The following is a 20,960-nucleotide window of genomic DNA, read 5'->3' as shown; positions in this document are numbered from 1 at the left end:
GGGGATGGGTACAAGACAACATTCGCACCAAACGAGGCCTCTATTTCATGGTGATCCCATTTAGGCTATGTAACACACCCACCACTTTTCAAGAGTTGATAAACAAAGTGCTACAACCATTCCTCTTCAAGTTTTTATTGGCATTTTTTATGACATATTGGTGCATAGAAAGAGTGAAGAGGAGCACTTGGTTCATGTGAAGAAAGTATTTGATGCATTGAGAGCCAACCAATTGTATGCCAAAGAAACCAAGTGTACATTCATGGCAAAAGATCTGGAATACCTTGGTCACATTGTGAGAATTGATGGCATAAAGATGGACCCCAAGAAGGTTGACTGTGTGAAGAATTGGCCTACTCCCACCAATCTTACCCAAGTGAGGGGATTCTTAGGTCTCTCATCATTCTATCGCTAGTTCATTGAGAAGTATGCACATATAGCGGCTCCTTTGACAGATAAGTTGAAGAATGAGGCACATATCACCCATGATCTCACCAACCATGCCAGTGGTGTAAGTGTGGGGCCTATCCCCCAAGCGGGTCATCAGTGTCCACCGCCTCACTAGATGAGCTCGATATCTCAACACCTTTTAAGATTGAGGGCTCACCTTATGTTGCATTTCTGATTAAGGGTTGGAAGGAAAGAATCGGATACACAGAAGCATTAGACTAATATAATGGAATGGTTGTGGGAGAGTCCTTGTAGTGACTCATCCTCTTTAGTGGGTCTCATCTATCCAAACCCCTCTAGCTCATGTTGATAAAAAAACTGCTAGAGGCTTAAAAGTTATCTCTCATCTAAAGGATTTTTGGGATTTTAGAGTGGCAAGATGGAGGGGTTGGTCAACCACGTAAGCTAACTTATAGCCATGAGAATCTCCTTCTCCTGAATTGCATAAGAGGCCTCGTAGATTTCGCCTTCTTTTTACTAGTCCATGTAAATGACTAATGCCAAATTACATCCATAACCCATGACTGGGATGTAACGACATAAAAGAGTTTTGATAAATTGAAAAATACGCTTACTTTGGCACCTATCTTGGTATGCCCATATTTCTCCAAGCCTTTCACTATTAGAGAGGATACATGTGGAAGAGGCATTGGTGTCGTGTTGTATAAAGATCATGGGGTAATTGCATATGAAAGCCACAAACTTGATGACAAGAAGATGTAAATGCATGTCTATGACCAAGAGATGATTGCTATCTTGCATGCAATCAAGCAATGCCATCACTATCAGGAAGTAAGTTTTATGTGCGAAGTGACCGTAGGGTTCTTGAATTCTTCTTATCACACTCAAATCTTTCGCGCCTAAGCAAAGAAGGTGGTTGGCTACCCTTCAACAATATGATTTTGAGATAACATATATGAAGGGAAAGGAAAATGTGGTGGGTGGCAGATTCACTTTCTAGAATGTGGGCATGTACACTATCTCCGGCCATCACGGAGGTGCATAACAATTGGATTAAGGAGACTCAAGAGGAATATATGCTTGATGATGAGGCTTCACAAATAGTGCAAGATCTACAAACATGGTGTTTATGATGATTTACCTCATTTTTGGTTATTACAAAATGGTCTATCACAAGGAAAGGGTGTATCTTATACCCCACTCATCCTTCAAGAAAAAGGTCATGGATGAGATGCATTCTATTCCCATGGCGAGACACTTGGGTTTTTTGATGCCATAAGGAAGAGCTTTCATTGGAAGGGTCGAGGGAAGTCAAAGATTATGTTGGTAAATGTATGCCTTGTCAACTCAACAAGGATTCCACACACAAGCCTGGTGGTTTGCTTCAGCCCCTTACCTGTTCCGGAGGGTAAATGGATGCATATTGCTATGGACTTCATTACCAACTTGCCTTCTACCAATAGGGGATGTGATATAATTTATGTGGTGGTAGAATAATTGACAAAAGCTACCCATGTTTATACCAACAAAAGTGAGACACTCAACATCTATGGTGGCACACCAATTCATGGAAAATGCGTTCAAGTTACATGGTATGCTGCAGCAAATAGTGAATGATCGAGATGCAAAGTTCATGGGCACATTTTGGCATACATTATTTAATAACATGGGTACCCAAAAACGATGGTCAAACCAAGTGGTTCAACAAGTGGCTTGAGACTTACTTGAGGCATTATTGTTATGAAACACAACATGCATGGGATGATCGGTTGAATTTAGCAAAGTTTGCCTATGATAGGACTTATCATAGTAGCATCGGAATGTTGCCTTTTGAGGCTATGTATGGCTACAAGCTACATGTACCGATCATAGCATTCAAGCAAGAGAATGCAAATCCACATGCAAGGAAGGAAGTGGAAAGAATACAAACTCTTTTGCAAACATACAAAGAGAACATTAAGAAGTCTCAAGAGAAGATGAAGCATTATGAAGATACACATCGAAGACCATTGGAATTCAAAGAAGGGGACTTTATGTTCTTGAGGATACCTAAAACTCAATATGGATCTCTTAAAGGTAGCACGAGCACAAAGCTTGCACATCGTTATTATGGGCCATACAAAGTATTGAGAAGGGTTGGTGAAGTGGCTTATCAATTGCTACTTTCCATCTACTACAAGGATATATGATGCCTTTCACGTATCACATTTGAAGGCATATGTTGGGCCGGAGGTGCAAGCATTGGATGAGCTTCCACCCATGAGTGAAGATGACATGGTGGATTAAGTACATGAGAAGGTGTTGGGAGAAAGAGAGAAAGTGTTATGCAACCGCTCTTTGCGTGAATACCTTGTCAAGTGGAAAGGTTTACCTCAAGATAAAGCAACATGGCAGCCTGCCTCTATTTTGGAGGGGATGGAACACCTTTTGGATGCATCCGCCGAGGTGGATAGATAGTGAAGAAGAATATTGTATCACTTGATATTTTGCATTAAAATATAAGGCTTAATATTCTTGTTTTTTCTTAAACGATACAAATATGTCTCCTTTTGTGTTGAAGGGTCAAATTTGGTATCCTTTTTTATTTCTAGATCTTTCATTAGTAGAATTGTTTAAACTTTATTTCAAGGAAAGCCATGATTTCTATATCATTTTAGAGAGAAGAGGGGCGTGCGATTTTTTTTTTCAAAATGAGTCCAAAATTGAACTTTTTAAAGATTCTAAATAGCTATCATTAATTGAAGATACATGTTGCTCTTCTAAAGATTCTAAATAACTATCATTAATTGTTAGATATCAATGCTCCACCCTCAAAATGTGTTGTCCAAGAATTCGGATAGCTCATATTTGTATGGCCGCATTATGAGAAGTAAGCCATGGTTAAGCAACCTAGGCACTTGACATCACAAGAAGGTGGCCTATAAGGCCAGATGGTTTAGAGATGGCTTGGATTAGATTTAGAACACTGTCAAATAGGCTACATACTACACAAGACCATTATCTCATAATGGTCCATGCATGGAGTAGGTAAACTTTACTCTTGGACACCCTGTCCTAACATTACAGGCACGCTGTTCATCCACACATGGAGTAGGTAAACTTTACTCTTGGACACCCTGCCCCAACATTACAGGGGCCCCGAACAGGGCCCACGATGAGCTTAGATGGCCGTCGGAGGTGGAGCAAATTACTAGTACATCTTTATGGGCCATGGATAGTCCCCTTCTCCACATAGTTCATCAGTCATTATTGTGACCTTACTCCCTAGCTTCTACTAGCATAAAACTTCCGTCTTAGCAGTTCCAGATCTACCATCGAAGCTCCTTTTACACAAGCACACAGGTATGGAGATTCGTCATCTATTATATCACTTCAGTAAAACAATATTCTTCTCTATCTTTATTATTGTGCAATTTGAGTTTTAAAGTTTTGTGCTGTGAAGGGTCATACTTCTTGTGAGTGTTCTCTTGAATACACCGCATGTTGTATTCTCTTACATTAATAAGAGATTCATATTGCCTCCATTATAATAGCTTTTCATATTAATATATGTGACATAATTTGGGTTTAAATTTTTTATCATTGATGGATTGCAACCACAAGTGACAAGCCCAATTACATGCATTTACACATTAATAAAGTCTTAAAATGTTACATACCTATAGACTAACTATTTACTTTCAAAAGCTTTAGTGGGCATGCAACACGTTCTATTACCATAATATTATTCTACAAAAAGTGTCTCAATGCTCTCCCAAACTTTGGATATTTTTTTAAATATTATACATGGCAAGAAAGAAAGAAATCATTTGGAAGAAGCATCACTTGTATACAAAAATTAAATGTAGTGATTTAACACATGCCTCTTTAAGAGAAAAATAGCCCCAAAAAAGAAACTAGCCCATGCTTTGAATTTCCACACTAAACCAAAACTCCTTAAAAGAGGGAAAAAAAGTTTAAAACATATTTAAGTTCCCAAGTGGAGATGCACAAAGAAACTAGCCCAAGCTTATAATTTCATGGTAAATTATAACTCTTTTAAAAAATCTTGCTTTTTAGAACATACTAAAGGGGAATTCACAAAAAAAGGAACTAGAGATTGTTTATAAATTATGGCATAAATTATAACTCTTAAAAAAAACCTTCTTAAAACATATGAAAGTTTCCAAGATAAGAGACTCTTAACAATAATAAATGTACATTACATGCCTTAGCATCGATCTATACAAATTACTTGGAATGATCTCTAGGATGGATTCAACCACTCATTTTAGGAGAAAATATGAAGGGGACACGAAATAATGTGTAATAATCACCAAAACAAATATGAAGGGGACACGAAATAATGTGTAATAATCACCAAAACAAATATATAGAAAGATTGTTGGTATCATGAAGTGTTATGCTATTTAATATTAGTAGCGTGGGAAAGGTTAAGGCGGAAAGCAAGAACGGTAAAATGAAGATTGAATATGTACATCAAATCAATGTAGAATAAGGATGTTCTAAAAGAAAAAGACATGTGAGAAAGAGCACTACTGTTATCAGTGAAAAAAACACAAGAGGTGAAAATAAACCAATTTGGAAAAGGACAAATACATGGACAAAGATGAAGGGAAAACAAAAAGACATTAATGTGAAAATGGGGGTTGATTAGTAATATCTAAAATGAAAAAGGAGGAAATCTAATGAATGTGAGAGTTGAGGCAAAGTTTGGATATAATGCATTAGTAAAGGTATGAACGTCACCTATTTTTTGAGCACAAGGACCTTACTATGCTATGCTATGAAATGCCTTAAAATTCTACACTTGATAGAGCCTCCAACTTGTTGTGCCATACCAATTTTGAGATGGTTGAAACATTTCACTTGATGTAGAACCACCCAACAACTTGTCGTGTTTGAGAATGGTTTTCCATAAAGATATTTATTTTGAGATTTAGATAATAGAGTAGGATGGTGAGAAAATAGTGAATGAATATAGTGCTGCTGCTAATGCACAAGAGGCTAATAATGTGAGAACCCAAGCACCCACAAAGGTTAGAAGCAAGCGCCAGTTGACATTCTGCAAGCCAACAAAGAAAGGAAGGTGGTAAGTGCCAATAAAGGGGTGATATAAATATTGTTTTTGTGTCATGCACATGTGGTTTGTGAAGGCTAAATTTATTAGTGTTTTTAACCATTGGTTGTAAAGGTGAATTTTGTACAATGGGTTAATTTTTTGTTTTTTGTGTCATGCAGATGTGGTTTGTGAAGTCTAAATTTATTAATGTTTTCAAACATTGGTTATGAAGGTAAAATTTATATAGTGGGTTTGTGAAGGTAAAATATGTATAATGGGTTAAATTTTTTTACCCATGGGTTTGTGAAGTCTAAGATTTTAACCCAGGTTTAAACTCAATTCATTAATGTTTTTAACCATTGAGCTCAAAGAGAAATGAATGTGAGAATCTAAAACTTTTTCACGTCACTTGGAAATTTTTTTACCTTGGCATTGTCAACAATGCCAACTCCAACAATAGCCCCCACCAATGTATGAGTGACAGAAATTGGCAACTTTGTTTTTGCTGCAACTACTAGAGCCACAATTAGGCTTAATTGAGCACTAAATCCTCTTGCTGGGCTCATGAATGCCAACCGACCTCCTAAGCTTCGTGCAACTTTCCAACCCCACAATGCCACTCCTAGTGCTGCCGCACTTCCGCCCATCACCAACATCCACTCCTCCATGGCTATCATATTACTTGTAGCATCCTCCTACACTCAATAACATACAAAGGAAGACACACTTACTTAGTGATCTAAATGTCCCTCCTACATTCATCATCATACAAAGGAAAGCACACTTACATAGTGATCCAATTCTATTACATGTTGGAAGCCAAAATTTTCACTTGAAGTTAGGACTTTAGTACATATGCATATGATTTCAAGACTTGTGAAAAAATTTCAAACTATTAAACATGACATTTTAGGTGGTAGGAGTGGGAAGTGTGGGAGAGGGGAGACATTGTGAAGAGGATGCAAAGGGGATGGATGTGGAGATGGTGGTGGTGGGAGTGAGAGTAGAAAGAAAGAGAGGCAAGAAGACATGCATCGAAAAAAATAAAAGCAAGAAGGGTGCATGCGTATGTGTTACCTTAAAAGGAAAATGGGGAAGAGCCATAGGGAGGAGGCAAAAGAAAGGTTGGCGCTTATGTTGTGGAACAACTACAAATCTCTACTTGTCTTTCATATTGAGTTTATATACAAAGGAAGAGTCCTTGTTCCACATGATAATTCAAAATCCCAATTAATAAATTTAGGTTCTTACTAAAAGATATGTTATAAATTGCTAAGCTAAGCTTTTAGAAACCTCAATGGTATGCCAACCTTTTGTATCCAAAAAGAAGTACAAAGGAAGTGTTCAACTAAAAACCTTATGGAAAAAAATATGATTTTTTTAGTAAATTTGTGAGAATGCCAACTTTTTTTAGGATGTGTATCTTTGATATGAAGGTTAGAGATGGGATTTTATGACACGTAGTAAATTGATCAATAAAGATAATTTAATTGAAAGGCCAAATATTTGAGGTACTCATGAAAATCCCTAAGCAAAAAATGATAATTGCTAAGCATGCCAATCTTTTAGAGACCAAAGTAGAAAGGGAGACTTTTATTATTAGGCCACATGGTAGGTTGGTGGATAAGAAATTCAAAGCGTGTGAAATGGAAGGTAATAATGTAAGTTACTTATGGCAGCACATGGTTGGTTTGCAACTTTAGGGAGGTAGTTAATCCCCCATGTCAAGCCACCAATAGTGTTGAAATGGAACCTCATGGGTACTATGACCATTTGGTGTTTTTGTAATTACCACACAAACTTAAAGCATGCAAATGGTTATGTAAGACCATAGGTAGAGACCATGAGTAGATTGCATACTCAAGAATGTAATAATCACATAAAACCACACCATACAAAAAGTCATATATAAACAACATTTTAAAGCTTAAAGGGAAAATCGATTCCTAAGTATCATGGATGCTTAACTAGTTGTTGTACGATAATCTTATAGCATGTAAAATAGCTTCAAGGAAAAAATGAAACCAAGCGTGACATGGGTGCCCAACTATTTACTACAAATAATTATTGTAAGCTAAAGGGAAATACAAACCATGATGAACCCATGTACCCAACTAGTTATTTCTTAAACTCATAGCATTTCCACCCAACTAGCTACTATTAGGAACAAGAAATTCCTCATTTAGGCTCTTGCCTAGCAATGGAATGGAAACTTTATGATGGTTGATACTATGTGAACACTTCACTTAAACAACCTACATAATAGTCCCTTAAACAATTATCAAGTTGTTTACACACCACCCAAAGGCCACTATCACTCCTCCAAAATCTATCACTTCTCCGAAGGCATTTGACTCTTACATCAATGAATAATATTATGATGAGCATTGTAACGCCTCCGCTACGGCTGCGTCTTCCTCAAGCCGCCATAGCCTAGGCGTGGAGAAGAAGAGGGTGGAAGTCGGTTCACCTCCCAACCATATAATGACGAGTTAGGGTTTCTCGTTGGGTTTTATACCAAAACCCTGGCCTGTGTCCACACCTCCTAGCCCGGCCGCCCATCTTACTTAAGAGCCGTGCTAACTTAGATGTGTACACACATCGACCAAACCCTAACGCCCATTAACCCCTGAACCCCGCTAGCACTAATAATACTCTCGAGACTCCGAAAGCTATTAACTTATGCTAGGGTTCGACTTCCGTAGGACCATAGTCCTGACATTACTCCCCCCTTCGAAAAGAGTTTTCGTCCTCGAAAACAAAAGTGGGGAAACGTTTCCTCATCACACTAATGTTTTCCCAAGTGGAGCCTTCCTCTGGACGGTCCTTCCACTTGATAAGAGCTTGTTTCCGAACTTGGTGGGCGAGTACGTAACATGTGGTAATCCAATACTCTTTTTGGTTCATGAGGCAGTATTGGAGGTTCCACATATTCTACCAAGAAAGAATCATCCACCGGCCTTTCATGACCCATAAGGCGTTTCCTCAAACGGCTTACGTGAAAGATGGGATGAACCTTGGAATGTGCTGGTAACTCAAGTTTATAGGCTATTGGGCCCACTTTCTTGAGTATCTTAAACTGTCCACAAAATCGGGGCGACAATTTTGGTACGGGACCCGTTTTTAAACTGGTGGAGTTTTCTGGTACCTTCAGAAACACCCAATCACCTTCTTGAAAGTGAAGTGGCCTACGTTTCTGGTCCGCAAACTTCTTGTAAATAACGATCTTGCACTTGACGAACATTTAATCGTGCAAGGCGCAACATATCCATATAGTCTTGGATAAAATCCTTAACCTGACTGATTTTCTCATTCACTAGTCCCACCGACACTGGTGAACGTGGCTGAAAACCATACATCAACATGAAAGGGCTAAAGCCTGTCGATACATGCTTTGCACTATTGTAAGCAAACTCAAGAATAGGCAAATAAGACTCCCAATCAGATTGTTTTTTGCTGACATATGTCCTAAGCATATCTTCGAGCACTTGATTAATCCGTTCAGTCTGACCATCTGTCTGCGGATGATCAGTTGTACTAAGGTTCAACATAGTACCCAACTTACTGAATACTGCTCGCCAAAAATGGCTGTTAAACTTGCGATCGCGATCACTGACAATATTGGACGGTAAGCCATAAAGTCGGTAAACATTCTCCACGAAAAGGCGTCCCAATTCTGGAGTTGTAACTGTTTTCTTAGTAGGCACAAACCTACAAAGCTTGGTTAATCGATCCACGATTACCCAAATGGCATCATGTCCACGATTCGTTGTGGGCAAGCCCGTTATAAAATCCATAGAGATACTTTTCCACTTTCCGTCGGGAATCTCTAATGGATGCAGTAACCCACCAGCTTTAAGACGTTCTGCTTTGTTCACTTGACACTTCTGACACTGCAGAACATAGTCAGTAACATCCTTGTGAAGTCCAAGCCAATAGAAATGCTTTCTTACGAGAGCATATGTTTTGTGAATGCCCGCATGACCTGCACTTGGACTATCATGACACTCAAAAAGAATTTGGCGCCTAGTGTCTAAGTTCAATGGAACACAAACTCTCCCCTTGTGGAGTAAGTATCCATCATCGATGGAAAAGTTTTTCCATTGCTGTAGTTCATCTTGTGATAAAGAAGAACCATGTGTGGAAGAACTGGGAACACTACCGTTTGAGTGAGAGGGACCCCTCATTTGAACATGATTCCATACCTTTGAGTATGTTGAATCTTGCTTGCATTTGCCTCGTAAAGATTCTAACAATTCGCTTTTCAACTCTGTGAATAACAGCGAATTAATCTCTGGCATACGACTCAAAGCATCACCTACAATATTGTAACGTCCTTTGCAATAGCGTAGCTTGCAATCATACTCTTGAAGGATCTCAACCCATCTGGCCTTTCGACCCTGCAAATCTGTTTGGTTCATAAACCACTTTATGCTTTCGTGATAAAAAACAAGCTCGAATTGCGCACCATATAAGTAATGTCGCCATTTTCGTAAGGCATATATGATGGCAAAGAGCTCACGCTCGTAAGCTGAGTAGTTTTGTTGAGCACGATTGAGCTTCTTGCTCTCATAGGCAACAGGATGACCATCTTGAATGAGAACCTGTTATGACCCATGTTATTTGATGAATAATAATCATGGTCATTTAAATTTATATATTTTTTATGATGCCTATTTCTCATCATGAACACGTTAGGATTGATTGATGTGATGTCAAATGATTGTTACTACTGACGTGGTTTATGTTTATGAGTTTAGGTGATGAGGTGTGCAAGGGTACCGATTTAGGTGTTGCACAGTGCGAGGGTACCGATTTAGGTGTCGCACGGATGGTGGATTGAGTCATGGCGTGTGGACAGATCTCATTATTATGTTCACAATATTTTGTGGCTGTATTATGGCATTTGATATTATTTTGACATCAGTGTGATGTGTGTGTGTGTGTGCACGCGTCAATTTATTGTACAGTGTGCGTATGAGCATTAGTCGATTTATTTTGTAATGTGCATAAGTGCACAATTTAGATTATTGAATTAGAAAAATAGTGCAAACCTTAGAAGGTTTGAGGACCAAGGTTAATTGAGGACAAAGGCTAAAATTGAGGACAAAGGTTTGAGGACAAAGGTTAATTGAGGACAAAGGCTAATTAAATGGCAAAGTCCAAATATGAATGTATACTTTATTTTTTGCTTAAAGCCTGCTTTTTGGAATATATAAAAATACCCACGCGAGAAGAAGCCACTCACGGTGGGGGGGAAGATTGCACCCAGTCTTGTGTTGCCTTGTGATGATGGTGATGTATTTCTTTCTCTTGTTTTATGTTTTGTTATATGTTTTAATTTTTCAATTTAATTCAAGTAGTTATTTTGATATTTGATTTAATTTATGAGTCTTTTGATTATTCTCTTCAAGAAAATTAAAGGTCCGGTTGCAGAACCGCACCCACTGCCTTAGCACTGGCATCCGTTTCAATCACAAATGGTTTTTAAGGATCCACAATTGCCAAGATGGGAGCTGTAGCCAAAGCAACTTTAAGCTTATCAAAGCTACGTTGTTGCTCCTCACGCCATTGAAAGGTAATTGCCGCACCTTTCAATTGATCAGTCATGGGAGCGACAATCTTTGCATAACCGTTCACATATTTGCGATAAAATCCTGCCATTCCCAAGAAGATTTGAAGTTCTTCCTTACTTCGAGGTGTTGGCCATCGCATAATAGCATCAACCTTACTAGCATCCATAGCAATTCCGTCTGCAGAAATTACATGACCTAGGTATTGTATGCTATCCTTGAGAAATTCGCACTTACTTTCTTTCGCGTAAAGTGCATTCTCGCGTAGTAACTGAAAAACTTTTCGTAAGTGTTCCAAATGCTCTTCTAAAGTCGAGCTATAGACCAAAATGTCATCAAGAAAGACAATGACAAATTTGCCTAAATACGGCCTTAGGACGCTATCCATAAGCGTCATAAACGTTGCCGGGGCATTAGTAAGCCCAAACGGCATAACCAAAAACTCATAGTGTCCAAAGCGAGTCCGGAACGCAATCTTGGTTATATCATCAGCGTTAATACGCACTTGATGATATCCTAAACGTAAATTAATTTTAGAAAAATACTTCGCACCTTTGAGTTAATCAAACAACTCATCTATCTTAGGTAGCGGGTATTTGTTCTTAATGGTCACCGCATTCAAGGAGCGATAATCCACACACATGCGCATGGATCCATCCTTTTTCTTCACCAAAAGAATGGGCGATGCCCATGGTGAAGCACTATGGCGAATGAAGCCCTTACTAAGGTAATCAGCAAGCTGATGTTCCACCTCAGCTGCTTCAGTCGCACTAAGCCTGTACGACGCTTACTAATTGGTTTGGTGCCCGGAACGACATCAATGCGATGAGGCAAAGCTCGTTCGGGTGGCAAACCAACTGGTAAATCATTAGGAAAAATATCTTTAAATTCTTATAACAGTTGTTGCAAAGACAAAGCATTAACTGGTTGCTTAAGATTATTTAAAGAGATTTTAGAAGAAGGTAAAGAGAAAAAAGGCATCGCTGAGGAAGATTCATTTGAAGAAGAAACATCATGCACATCAAACCCACTAGTTTGAGACACACAATAACAAAAATAGACTTCTTCTATTTGATTACTATGCTCCAAAAAAGAGAGTTCGGCATTACATATGAGTGGTGTTGGGGGTACATCACGTTCCCCAATAAGTAAAACATGCTTACCATTGGCCTCAAACGTAAACGTATTATGTTCATAACTCCTTTTGAGTGATGACCCTAACCCATACAACCACTCCCGTCCTAAGATGACATCCGCACGAGACATATTCATCACTTGGAAGTCAAGAACCATAGTGTGTTCTTGCACAAACACAGGCACTTGCCGTACTAGAGTATCCCACACATCGTGATCATCCCCCTGAATGGTGGACACCACAAAACAATGAGCTCTTTGTCTCCGGCAACTTTAATTTCTTAACTAATGCATAGTTCAAGAAATTGTGCGTGGCACCATCATCAATGAGAATACGTACTCGATGACCATAAATGGAGCCATGCATACGGACCAAATCATGTGGTCTAACTGTCTCTTGCCACATAGATGCAGTGAGATTACACTCATGCATCTCGGCAGTGTGCGAAACCTCTACCGCAGAATACTTAGGATCAGCATCCAAGGGAAGCGTTTGCACCATGTGTACAGCCTTCTCCTTGACCTTATCCTTATTCTTGCGAGGTAACTGTGGACAATTTTTCTTCTCATGATCACTACCTAAGCAATGATAACATAGTTTCTCCTTCTTGGCCCGTTCATAGTCTTGTGGAGACAACGGACCACTTGACCCTTTAGACTTCTTTGTGTTTTCAGTAGAATTGCTGGCAAGTTTACGCTTATTAGCATTAAATTGCGAGCCATTGAATTTGGCCGGTCTATCCATGCCCTTCTTATCCATGGTGTCATCAAAGATAAGGGCACTTTGGATAGCCGCTTCCAAAGTTTTAGGATACTGGGTTTTAACCTTTGCCTGATATTCTTTATCAAGGTCTCTAAAAAACCCACGAACCTTTTGAAAGTCGTCCAAACCGTCTAGCTTGAGAATGACTTCACGGTATTTGGACACATACTGATTAAGTGTAAGACCTTCCATCTTGCACTTGTCCTAGGCTGTCCAACTTCAATCTTTCTCGTTTTGCGGTAAGAACTCCTTTTTAAAAGCTGCTGCAAACTCCTCCCAAGTCTTACTAGGGCGAGTTTCAATAGGTAGACTCATCCACCACTTGTAGGCTTTACCTTCCAAGTGTGAGACTCGTCTCAGTGACCATAACAGCAGCGGGAGTGCGGCGTAAGCGATGCAAGTCCGTCCACTTGTGTAAAAATGTATGGACCGCATCCTTGTTACGATCGCGCTCCTCTCCCTTAAACACAGGCGGCTTCACGTTTTTCAACATAGCCCCTTCCTGCGTTGCAGAGGGTGCAATAGATTCTACTGTAGGATTTGGAACAAGAGGAGGCATAACTATCGGAATAGGCCCTCCACTTGCCGCCAATCCACTTGCAAAACGTGCCATAAATTCAGTAAAAAGCGTGCTCATGTTTGTGAGATTGGTATTGACATTTGTTATAGTGCGCTCAAGTGCAACTACCCTTGAAGTGAGACGCCCAAACTCTAACGTGTCTACCAAACCATAATCATCTAGTGGACTCGCACCCCCTTCGGCATCGGTCATGTTGGCATCCCGATCAGGCGCAACGGCCTGTCGCGAATCACCCACACCACCACCCAAAGGGTGTGCCTCACTAACATCAGGCATATCATTCTCAAAATCGAAGTGAACATGAGACGGTTCCGCTGAGGCCATGGTATGCACGTGCTTATAAATAGAGAACGGATTACCTTCAAAAGCGAACTCCGATTGAAGCGTCGTAGAAGAATTCCTCTTGCATGCACGAAAATCGAGAAGAAATCACCACTCAAGTCGTCAATCAACACATGCATGCAAAAAAGTGTATTGCATGTAGCATGTCGTTGAAGATCCGTCCACCAAAAACTTCCAAACTTGGAGCATAGAAAACTCCTCTCACAAATTGAAAGAAGGAAAGTTGAAGGTGAAAGGGTCACTTTACTTGTAGTTTGTGTCACTTTCCTTGTAGTTTGTATCCTCCCTTGAAAGAATAAGTAGAGTTCTTTTGAAGAGAAGAACAACACAAGTGAAAAGGTGGAGTGGCTAGCACACTTGCCTTGGAGCTTGAGGTGGTGGGTTCAAAACCCCACTCCTTGGATGGTGAAGCCTCCCCCTTGTGCCACTCAAGTAAGGGAGAATTCTCGCGCGCTCGCCAACGGCGCGCCAACGATCACCGATCGCCTTCTAGGACTGCCGGACTGCCTTGGTCACCGCCTTGGACGTCCGCTGTGGTGGCCGTACGGACGCCGGGTAGGCGGCGACGACGCTCGCTGTGGGCTGTTCACGTAGGTGCGCGTAGGCGGAAGTTGCGGGTTGCGCTCGTGCAGGTCACCGTACGGGCGGCGGCTGCGCTCGTTTCTTTTGGACGCCGGGTAGGCGACGGCGACGCTCGCTGTGGGCTGTTCACGCACGTGCGCGTAGGCGGCGGTTGCGGGCTGCGCTCGTGCAGGTCACCGTACGGGCGGCGGCTGCGCTCGTTTCTTTTGCTGCAGCGTCGAGCTCTTTCTCGTGCAGGTCACGCCTGCCGCCGCCGCGCTGGCTCTGATATCAGTGTTACACCTTCGCTTACGGCTGCGTCTTCCTCAAGCCGCCATAGCCTAGGCGTGGAGAAGAAGAGAGGGTGGAAGTCGGTTCACCTCCCAACCATATAATGACGAGTTAGGGTTTCTCGTTGGGTTTTATACCAAAACCCTGGCCTGTGTCCACACCTCCTAGCCCGGCCGCCCATCTTACTTAAGAGCCGTGCTAACTTAGATGTGTACACACATCGACCAAACCCTTACGCCCATTAACCCCTGAACCCCGCTAGCACTAATAATACTCTCGAGACTCCGAAAGCTATTAACTTATGCTAGGGTTCGACTTCCGTAGGACCATAGTCCTGACAGGCATGGTCTAGAGCAATGTGGTGGACGGTCTAAGATTGGTTATACATTGCCCCATCAAGCCACTCTTGTGAGGCATGGACCAGCAATCTTGCCCATTCAACTCACGGTTGAACAAGGAGAGGCTGGTAACAGCTACTCATGAGAATGGGCATGATGACTTGGCTTTCTGGGATTGTTGAGTTTCTAGATGCTGTCGATAGCCCATTTGTGTTGACAATGTGTAAACCACGTAGGGCCGATAAACTCGATCAAGTGTATGGAAGTAAGAGGCCATAACAATGCTAGTGTGCACTTGACTAGGCTTGAAAATCCGCATAGGGATTGGGACAATAGCCTAACTCCTAACTCTACCCAAAAGGACCCAATTCACCAAGGGGTGGGTTGAAAAGGAGTGAGCAAGTAAAAATGGTCGAGAAAAAAAAAATCCACTTTGGGGCACACAGGTCTAATAAATACGAAAATTTAAGAAAAGAAAAGCTTGTTGATTGTGTCGTAGTGCAGTGGTAAGGTTGGAGATCGAGAGTCCCCCAACAAGGATACGGGTTCGATTCTCGTGATGGCATTTGTGTGTGTGAGTAGAGCAATTGTACTTTCAAATTCAAAGTCAAGATTATTAAAAAAAAAGAAAAAGAAGAAAAAGAAAAAGATTTTTTAAGAAAAAGAAAAAGAAAAAGAAGAGAAAAGCCCATAAAATGCTATGAAGTAACGCTAACCTTAACAATGCCATCAAAGCTTCCTTTATTTCTGTAGAGCTCCTTAAGTGCAGCATAAGGTGCCATGCATCCGGCTATGTCGACGGAGCCTTGCACGAATCTGCAGAGAAGAAAGGCGAAATTTTGGGCGGCAAAAGTTCAGAAAAATTCACAGTAAAATGATGAAGAGACAGATATATATGTATTTGATGGCTTTAACCTCACTCACGCAGTGGCCATGGCCGTCAAGATCTGCAGAAAGCTGAAAAGCTCCTCTGCTTTCTCGTCGAACTTCTCTGCCAGTGCGTGTCGTACAAGGGTCTCCCTGCCGTACTCGAGTTTCTGCAAAATTCAACATAATTTTTCAGAGGAATCAGAATTTCATGCTTTTAATTCTAATTTATGTTTTCAAAACCTGATCATAACATTTGAAGGAATTTTGTTTTGAATGTTTTTCTTTCCCCTTCCAAGAATGCTTTTAGGCTGTAAATTTTGGGGGGGAAAATAGTGAAATGTTAATGAGTTTAATTTATAACAATAAAATGTTTTCAATTTAGTATAAATTAACCACCTAACTTAAAATAAGAAATTAAAAAAAAAAACTTGGCTTGAAAGTAGAAAGTGCACGTGTTATCACCCACACACACAACTACCATCGTTCACATAGGGACGATCATGTGTTAGTACAGCGGTTAGAATGGAGTTCAAAAGTCCCCAGGTTGTGGGTTCGAATCTAACCGCCTAACTTTGATATCAGGCTATATTTATTCATTGTTAAATATAAAAAGGGCTTTGTGTGAATATATGCTCTTATGTGTGTGTGTGGAGTGCGTGTGTGAGAGCATATTTTGATACAACGTTCTACACCCATTATTGGCTACACCCATTATATTGGGCACCGATGACGTTGGTGGGGATGTCGTAGTATCTAGTCCATACTATGCATAATGGAGTTGATAGTTATATAGTCTTATGGGTTGAATACCATGAGTATATAACATGCAAGTTCCTAAAAGATGAATTTGGGCATGTTCTTGGATTCATCTAGGTATATATATGTATATAAAAAACCCAGCAGCTTAGATGCCCCAAATGGAAAACCGCTGAGATGGATAGTGATTGGTTTATCATTCTGCCATGTAGCAGAAGCGAAAAAAGGTGAAAAAGTTTCAAGGTCACATACGAGGCAGACATCTCCTTCAGGTCACATACAAGGCAGACGTCTCCTTCTGCCTGGCCTTACAGGTTTTGAACCTGATCCTTTGGCTACAGCTTATAAGCACTAGGGTAGTTTTCATTTGTTGAAAAGTGGCCTATAAGCACTAGGGTAGTTTTCATTTGTTGAAAAGTGAGCTGCTATAAACTTTATTTATCGAGGGATGAAGGGGCCGCAAACGTCGTCACACCCTCCCCCCCTGCAGGAAGCTTGTAAACCAGGTCTCTCAGTACATGAACATAATATATTAGCAAACGCTGAGCAATACAGTTCAAAACGGAGGTGGCAGAAGTGTCTTCTTGGAAATCTTCACTTACATGCTCAATTGTCTGTGCTCTTAAATGCCTGATGCCTCTTAGAAATCGTTGCTTTCGGGTAAGCTTTGGCGGGGGGCGGCGCAAACGTCTATATGAAAGCAGCCTGTTGGGGGTGCCTGCTAGCAGCTGCCCAAAGGAGATGGCTGGCACGGGGCGAGCTGGACTGTTGGGAGTCCGGATGGGGCTGCATTTTATAGTGATTTGGGGCGATTGATCCCCCATTTCTTCATCCCCTTCATAGACAGTTTCGAGGATCCTTAGCTCGGTGAACTCTCTCAGCAACTCCTCAGCTGTCATCACGTCAGTGTCTCGCAAAGAAGATTGGTCACTAGGCTGTTCGGCTCTTTTTTCGTCTCGCAGCAACTCTGCTTTGCTCTTGGTTGTCGCGGAATGATCTGATCCCAGTACCCGGCTGCCATCTTGAAAGCAGCCCAGCCTCTTCTGAGCCAAAGGCACAACGATGGTCTGCAAAATATGCTCAAAAGAAGAAGATATTGAGCTCTTCATCTTTCTCTTGGGTGCATGTTGTTCAAAGGGCATGCATTAGGGCAGTATATTACTTACATATGCGAGAACTGCTGCTAGAACACCTGATGGGCCTGTTATTATTGCTAGCTTGAAGGTCTCCATTTGATCTAAGCTAGTCCGCGGGGCTCCCTGTAGGGAAGAAGACTAATAACTATCAGTAATTAAAATCACGATAGCACCCAAAGCTAAGTACATTGCAGCCGCCCAATGAAATAAATAAAATGATCTTTTCACACTCTCGTTATGTGTGTAGGAACTTACTTGTAGAATGATTAAGAAGATTATTGCCACTACAGTTACACCGTAGTAAAATGGCATTGCTCGTAGTGTCCGCCTTTCGGGGTTCTGGGACCTCAGAAGAGTGAATTTCATAAACCCAAACAAAAGGAAGCCAATGACTGCGGCAATCATAGGTACAACTGTCCATGTCAACAGTATGGACACAACGCCCCCAACATTGAGAGCTGAAGAGCTGTCTTCCTGTTCGACACAGCACATCAGACTAGTCAGATGGGTTTCCTCTCTTGGACACCATACAAACAAAGTCTCTTGAAGGGTTATAAATTAGCCAAGTTCACAATGCATAAGCAAAGCTTTGGGCTGTTGGACACACAACCAGCCTGTGTGTGTCGGGAGGGCCCAGTCAAGCTGCCCATTGATTCCCAACGTGTGAGGACGCTTGTAACAACCAAGCCTCATTTGAAATCAATTACTGCAAAAGCCAAAGTAGCATAGATGACTGCATTTGCTTATTAATGGTTACCTTGATCCAGTAGATCCCATCGACACTCTGAGCTATCAGCCCTACACCCAAGATTGCCCCTTGAATGGATGAGAAAGAAGAGACTGGGAGCTCAAAGTAGGTTGCAATGATCAGCCATATTGCTGCACATAGAAGGGGTAGGTAATTTTTATTAACCTTTGGAAACTGACATTGCCCATGGCATCCTCACATGGACCATAGTGGTGTTGTTAAGTCACATTTTGATGAAGTGTACCATATTACTGTTAAGCACTATTTTGGATTTGAATCGACATACTTGCTGCAATGATCACGACGAAAAATCCCCACATCAACAGTCCTGCATCAGGAGGCGTTTCTTTCCAGAGCTGACAAAATAGGGGCAACTTGACAACTCAGGAAGCTGTAGCAAAGCTTTGCAACCATGATAAAACCTAAGTAACAAGTTAAGCTTAGCAGTAAAGTGGTGTAGTTATTTTGGATTCTATCTTAAAGAAGGTGCTCATGGCATCTATGATGCATACACTCCACATGCTGATTTCCCCTAAAGTACATGCTAATTGTATATATATGCATGTATGTACAAGGTACTTATGTCATGCATATGTACAGATCCATTCATTCTTTCATATAAACATACATACATATGCACGTATGTGCTTGCATGCATTCGTACATCAAATTGACAATGTGAAGCCTCTAATACTCACATTAATATATCTTGCATCAGTTTTCAAGTTCCCGACGGAGGCTGCACCTGTAAATTCCATTGCACCTGCAACAATTATCGCCTGCAACATGGTCAAGGTCCCTGCTCCGACTGATGTAGCATACTGCCCAAGAAATACAAAGGATAATGTTTAAGCTCTTGGGGCTCCCTCTGTAGCTTAACAAAGCTTTAACCTCATGCAATCAACATAGAAATTAGCTTAATAATGCCTGATTTTCAAAGAGGAAAGGGTTTAGGAGCTTTAGGTTGCTAAATCAAGGAGGATAGAGTGCTAAGGTTGACATATGCAGCTTATTGGGGGTCCCTTTGTAACATAACAAAGCTTTGATTGTCTTAGAGATTAGCATAAAATATATGTGATTAAAAGAGGAAAGGGTTTAGGTTGCTAAATCAAGGAGGTTAGTGTGCTGGTGAGTGGGATTAGGACCTAACGGTTGCAAAATCCCTACGGTTGAGGAGACTATTAAAAACCCACATGTGATTGGGTGATAAAAGAAGATAGGAGAGTAACGAGACAAATGAGTGTAGAAGATAAGACTACCAAGTTAGCAGATTAGCACATACCGTGTGTGCTAATCCCCTCATTAATGGATGGACTTAAAGGTTGCGAATTTAGGCATCTAATGAAGAGATTAGCATGTGTGTTAATCTCCTCATTGGTGAGTAAGGCTGCCAATTTTGATGAGGAGATTAGCACATGTGTATTAACTGATGCAGATTAACCTAACAGGTGTGATTAAGTAGTCCTTAAGAAAATCAGACAAAGGTGCACATACAGATGTGGGAAGATCATTTGCTCCAGCTGCAAAAGATAATGCAAATGCTCCGAAACCGCCAACAACAGGAATCCATCTGTACGCTGGGAGCCAGTGGCGAACTGTTTCTTTTCCTGCTTGAAGTAGTATGCGTGTAGTAGCTCCCATGCTAAGTAATAATGAGGTAAAACACTCAGTATAAACCTTAATTATGCTGTAAGCTGGAGTTCGAGCTCTCAAAACTTGAAGAAGATGGCCTTTTTTGTACAGTTTCTAGATTGAAGATGGTACTTTACTTAACAGATTGTAGAGGGGGTCACCGTGGGTAAAACTTGTCAATTAACCAATTATTAGAGGCTGCCAATGGATTATAGATTGTAATTATAGGCTGCCAATGGATTATAGATTGTAATTAGAGGCTTCCAATGCATCACAGAACGTAATTAGATGCTGTCAATGGATTATGGAGTGTGATCAGAGCCTCTGAACAGGTTGATAACCCTTGTGAATGCCCAAAATGGCAATAATTTCCAATTTCAAATCTCTCTAAGTTTGTATTCTAATTTAATGTGGTATGAGTTTTCGATCTAAAATTTAGCTGGGATAGGAATAGAATCAATCCTCTGCACACCCCAAACGACACTAATATCAAGATGAATGGTTTAATGGGGAAAAGAAAAGGCTTCTGCGAACCCGAAAAATGTGATGGAAGGCCTATAGTTGGAGGGCTATATTGATAGTTTATTCGATTTGATTTGATTTGATGAAAGGAAATTAATTAAATGTGAACAGATCTATGAATAAATTAGGGCTAATTGGATAGAAAATGGGTGAATTAGAGATCGCAGAAAGCTTTGAAAGGCTTGGAAATTGTCAAATGAAGGGCAAACCCATTGCTTCAAAATGTTTTTATTATTTTAAA

At 40.8% G+C, this 20,960-nt stretch overlaps 1 protein-coding gene across 1 annotated transcript; it reads right to left on the bottom strand.

Moving 5' to 3' along the window:
* Nucleotides 1-5,025: 5,025 nt before the first annotated feature.
* Nucleotides 5,026-20,916, bottom strand: LOC147623783 (phosphate-repressible phosphate permease pho-4-like). Its single transcript, XM_086820890.1, has 11 exons — nucleotides 20,060-20,916; nucleotides 19,264-19,386; nucleotides 18,852-18,921; nucleotides 18,575-18,696; nucleotides 18,073-18,291; nucleotides 17,848-17,940; nucleotides 17,284-17,748; nucleotides 15,980-16,092; nucleotides 15,772-15,871; nucleotides 5,899-6,168; nucleotides 5,026-5,476 (listed from the first exon to the last, which is right to left on the bottom strand). The coding sequence occupies exons 1-11, from the start codon at nucleotides 20,204-20,206 to the stop codon at nucleotides 5,351-5,353; spliced, it is 1,848 nt and encodes a 615-aa protein (XP_086677016.1). The 5' UTR covers nucleotides 20,207-20,916; the 3' UTR covers nucleotides 5,026-5,350.
* Between the last annotated feature and the right edge of the window lie 44 nt (nucleotides 20,917-20,960).

This window comes from Cibotium barometz, chromosome 26 (genome assembly GCF_041138505.1).
Source record: "Cibotium barometz isolate CiBa-2024 chromosome 26, ASM4113850v1, whole genome shotgun sequence".
In the NCBI taxonomy this organism is placed as follows: Eukaryota; Viridiplantae; Streptophyta; class Polypodiopsida; order Cyatheales; family Cibotiaceae; genus Cibotium; species Cibotium barometz.
This window is presented reverse-complemented; position numbering and strand designations above follow the sequence as displayed.

Excerpts from the sequence above, each read along its gene's own strand:
- LOC147623783 (XM_086820890.1), bottom strand. The coding sequence starts at position 20,206 with ATGGGAGCTACTACACGCATACTACTTCAAGCAGGAAAAGAAACAGTT. Across the intron at positions 18,292-18,574 it reads ATGGGATCTACTGGATCAAG|GAAGACAGCTCTTCAGCTCT; the intron begins GTAACCATTAAT and ends TGTGTCGAACAG. Across the intron at positions 5,477-5,898 it reads GCATTGTTGACAATGCCAAG|AATGTCAACTGGCGCTTGCT; the intron begins GTAAAAAAATTT and ends GTTGGCTTGCAG.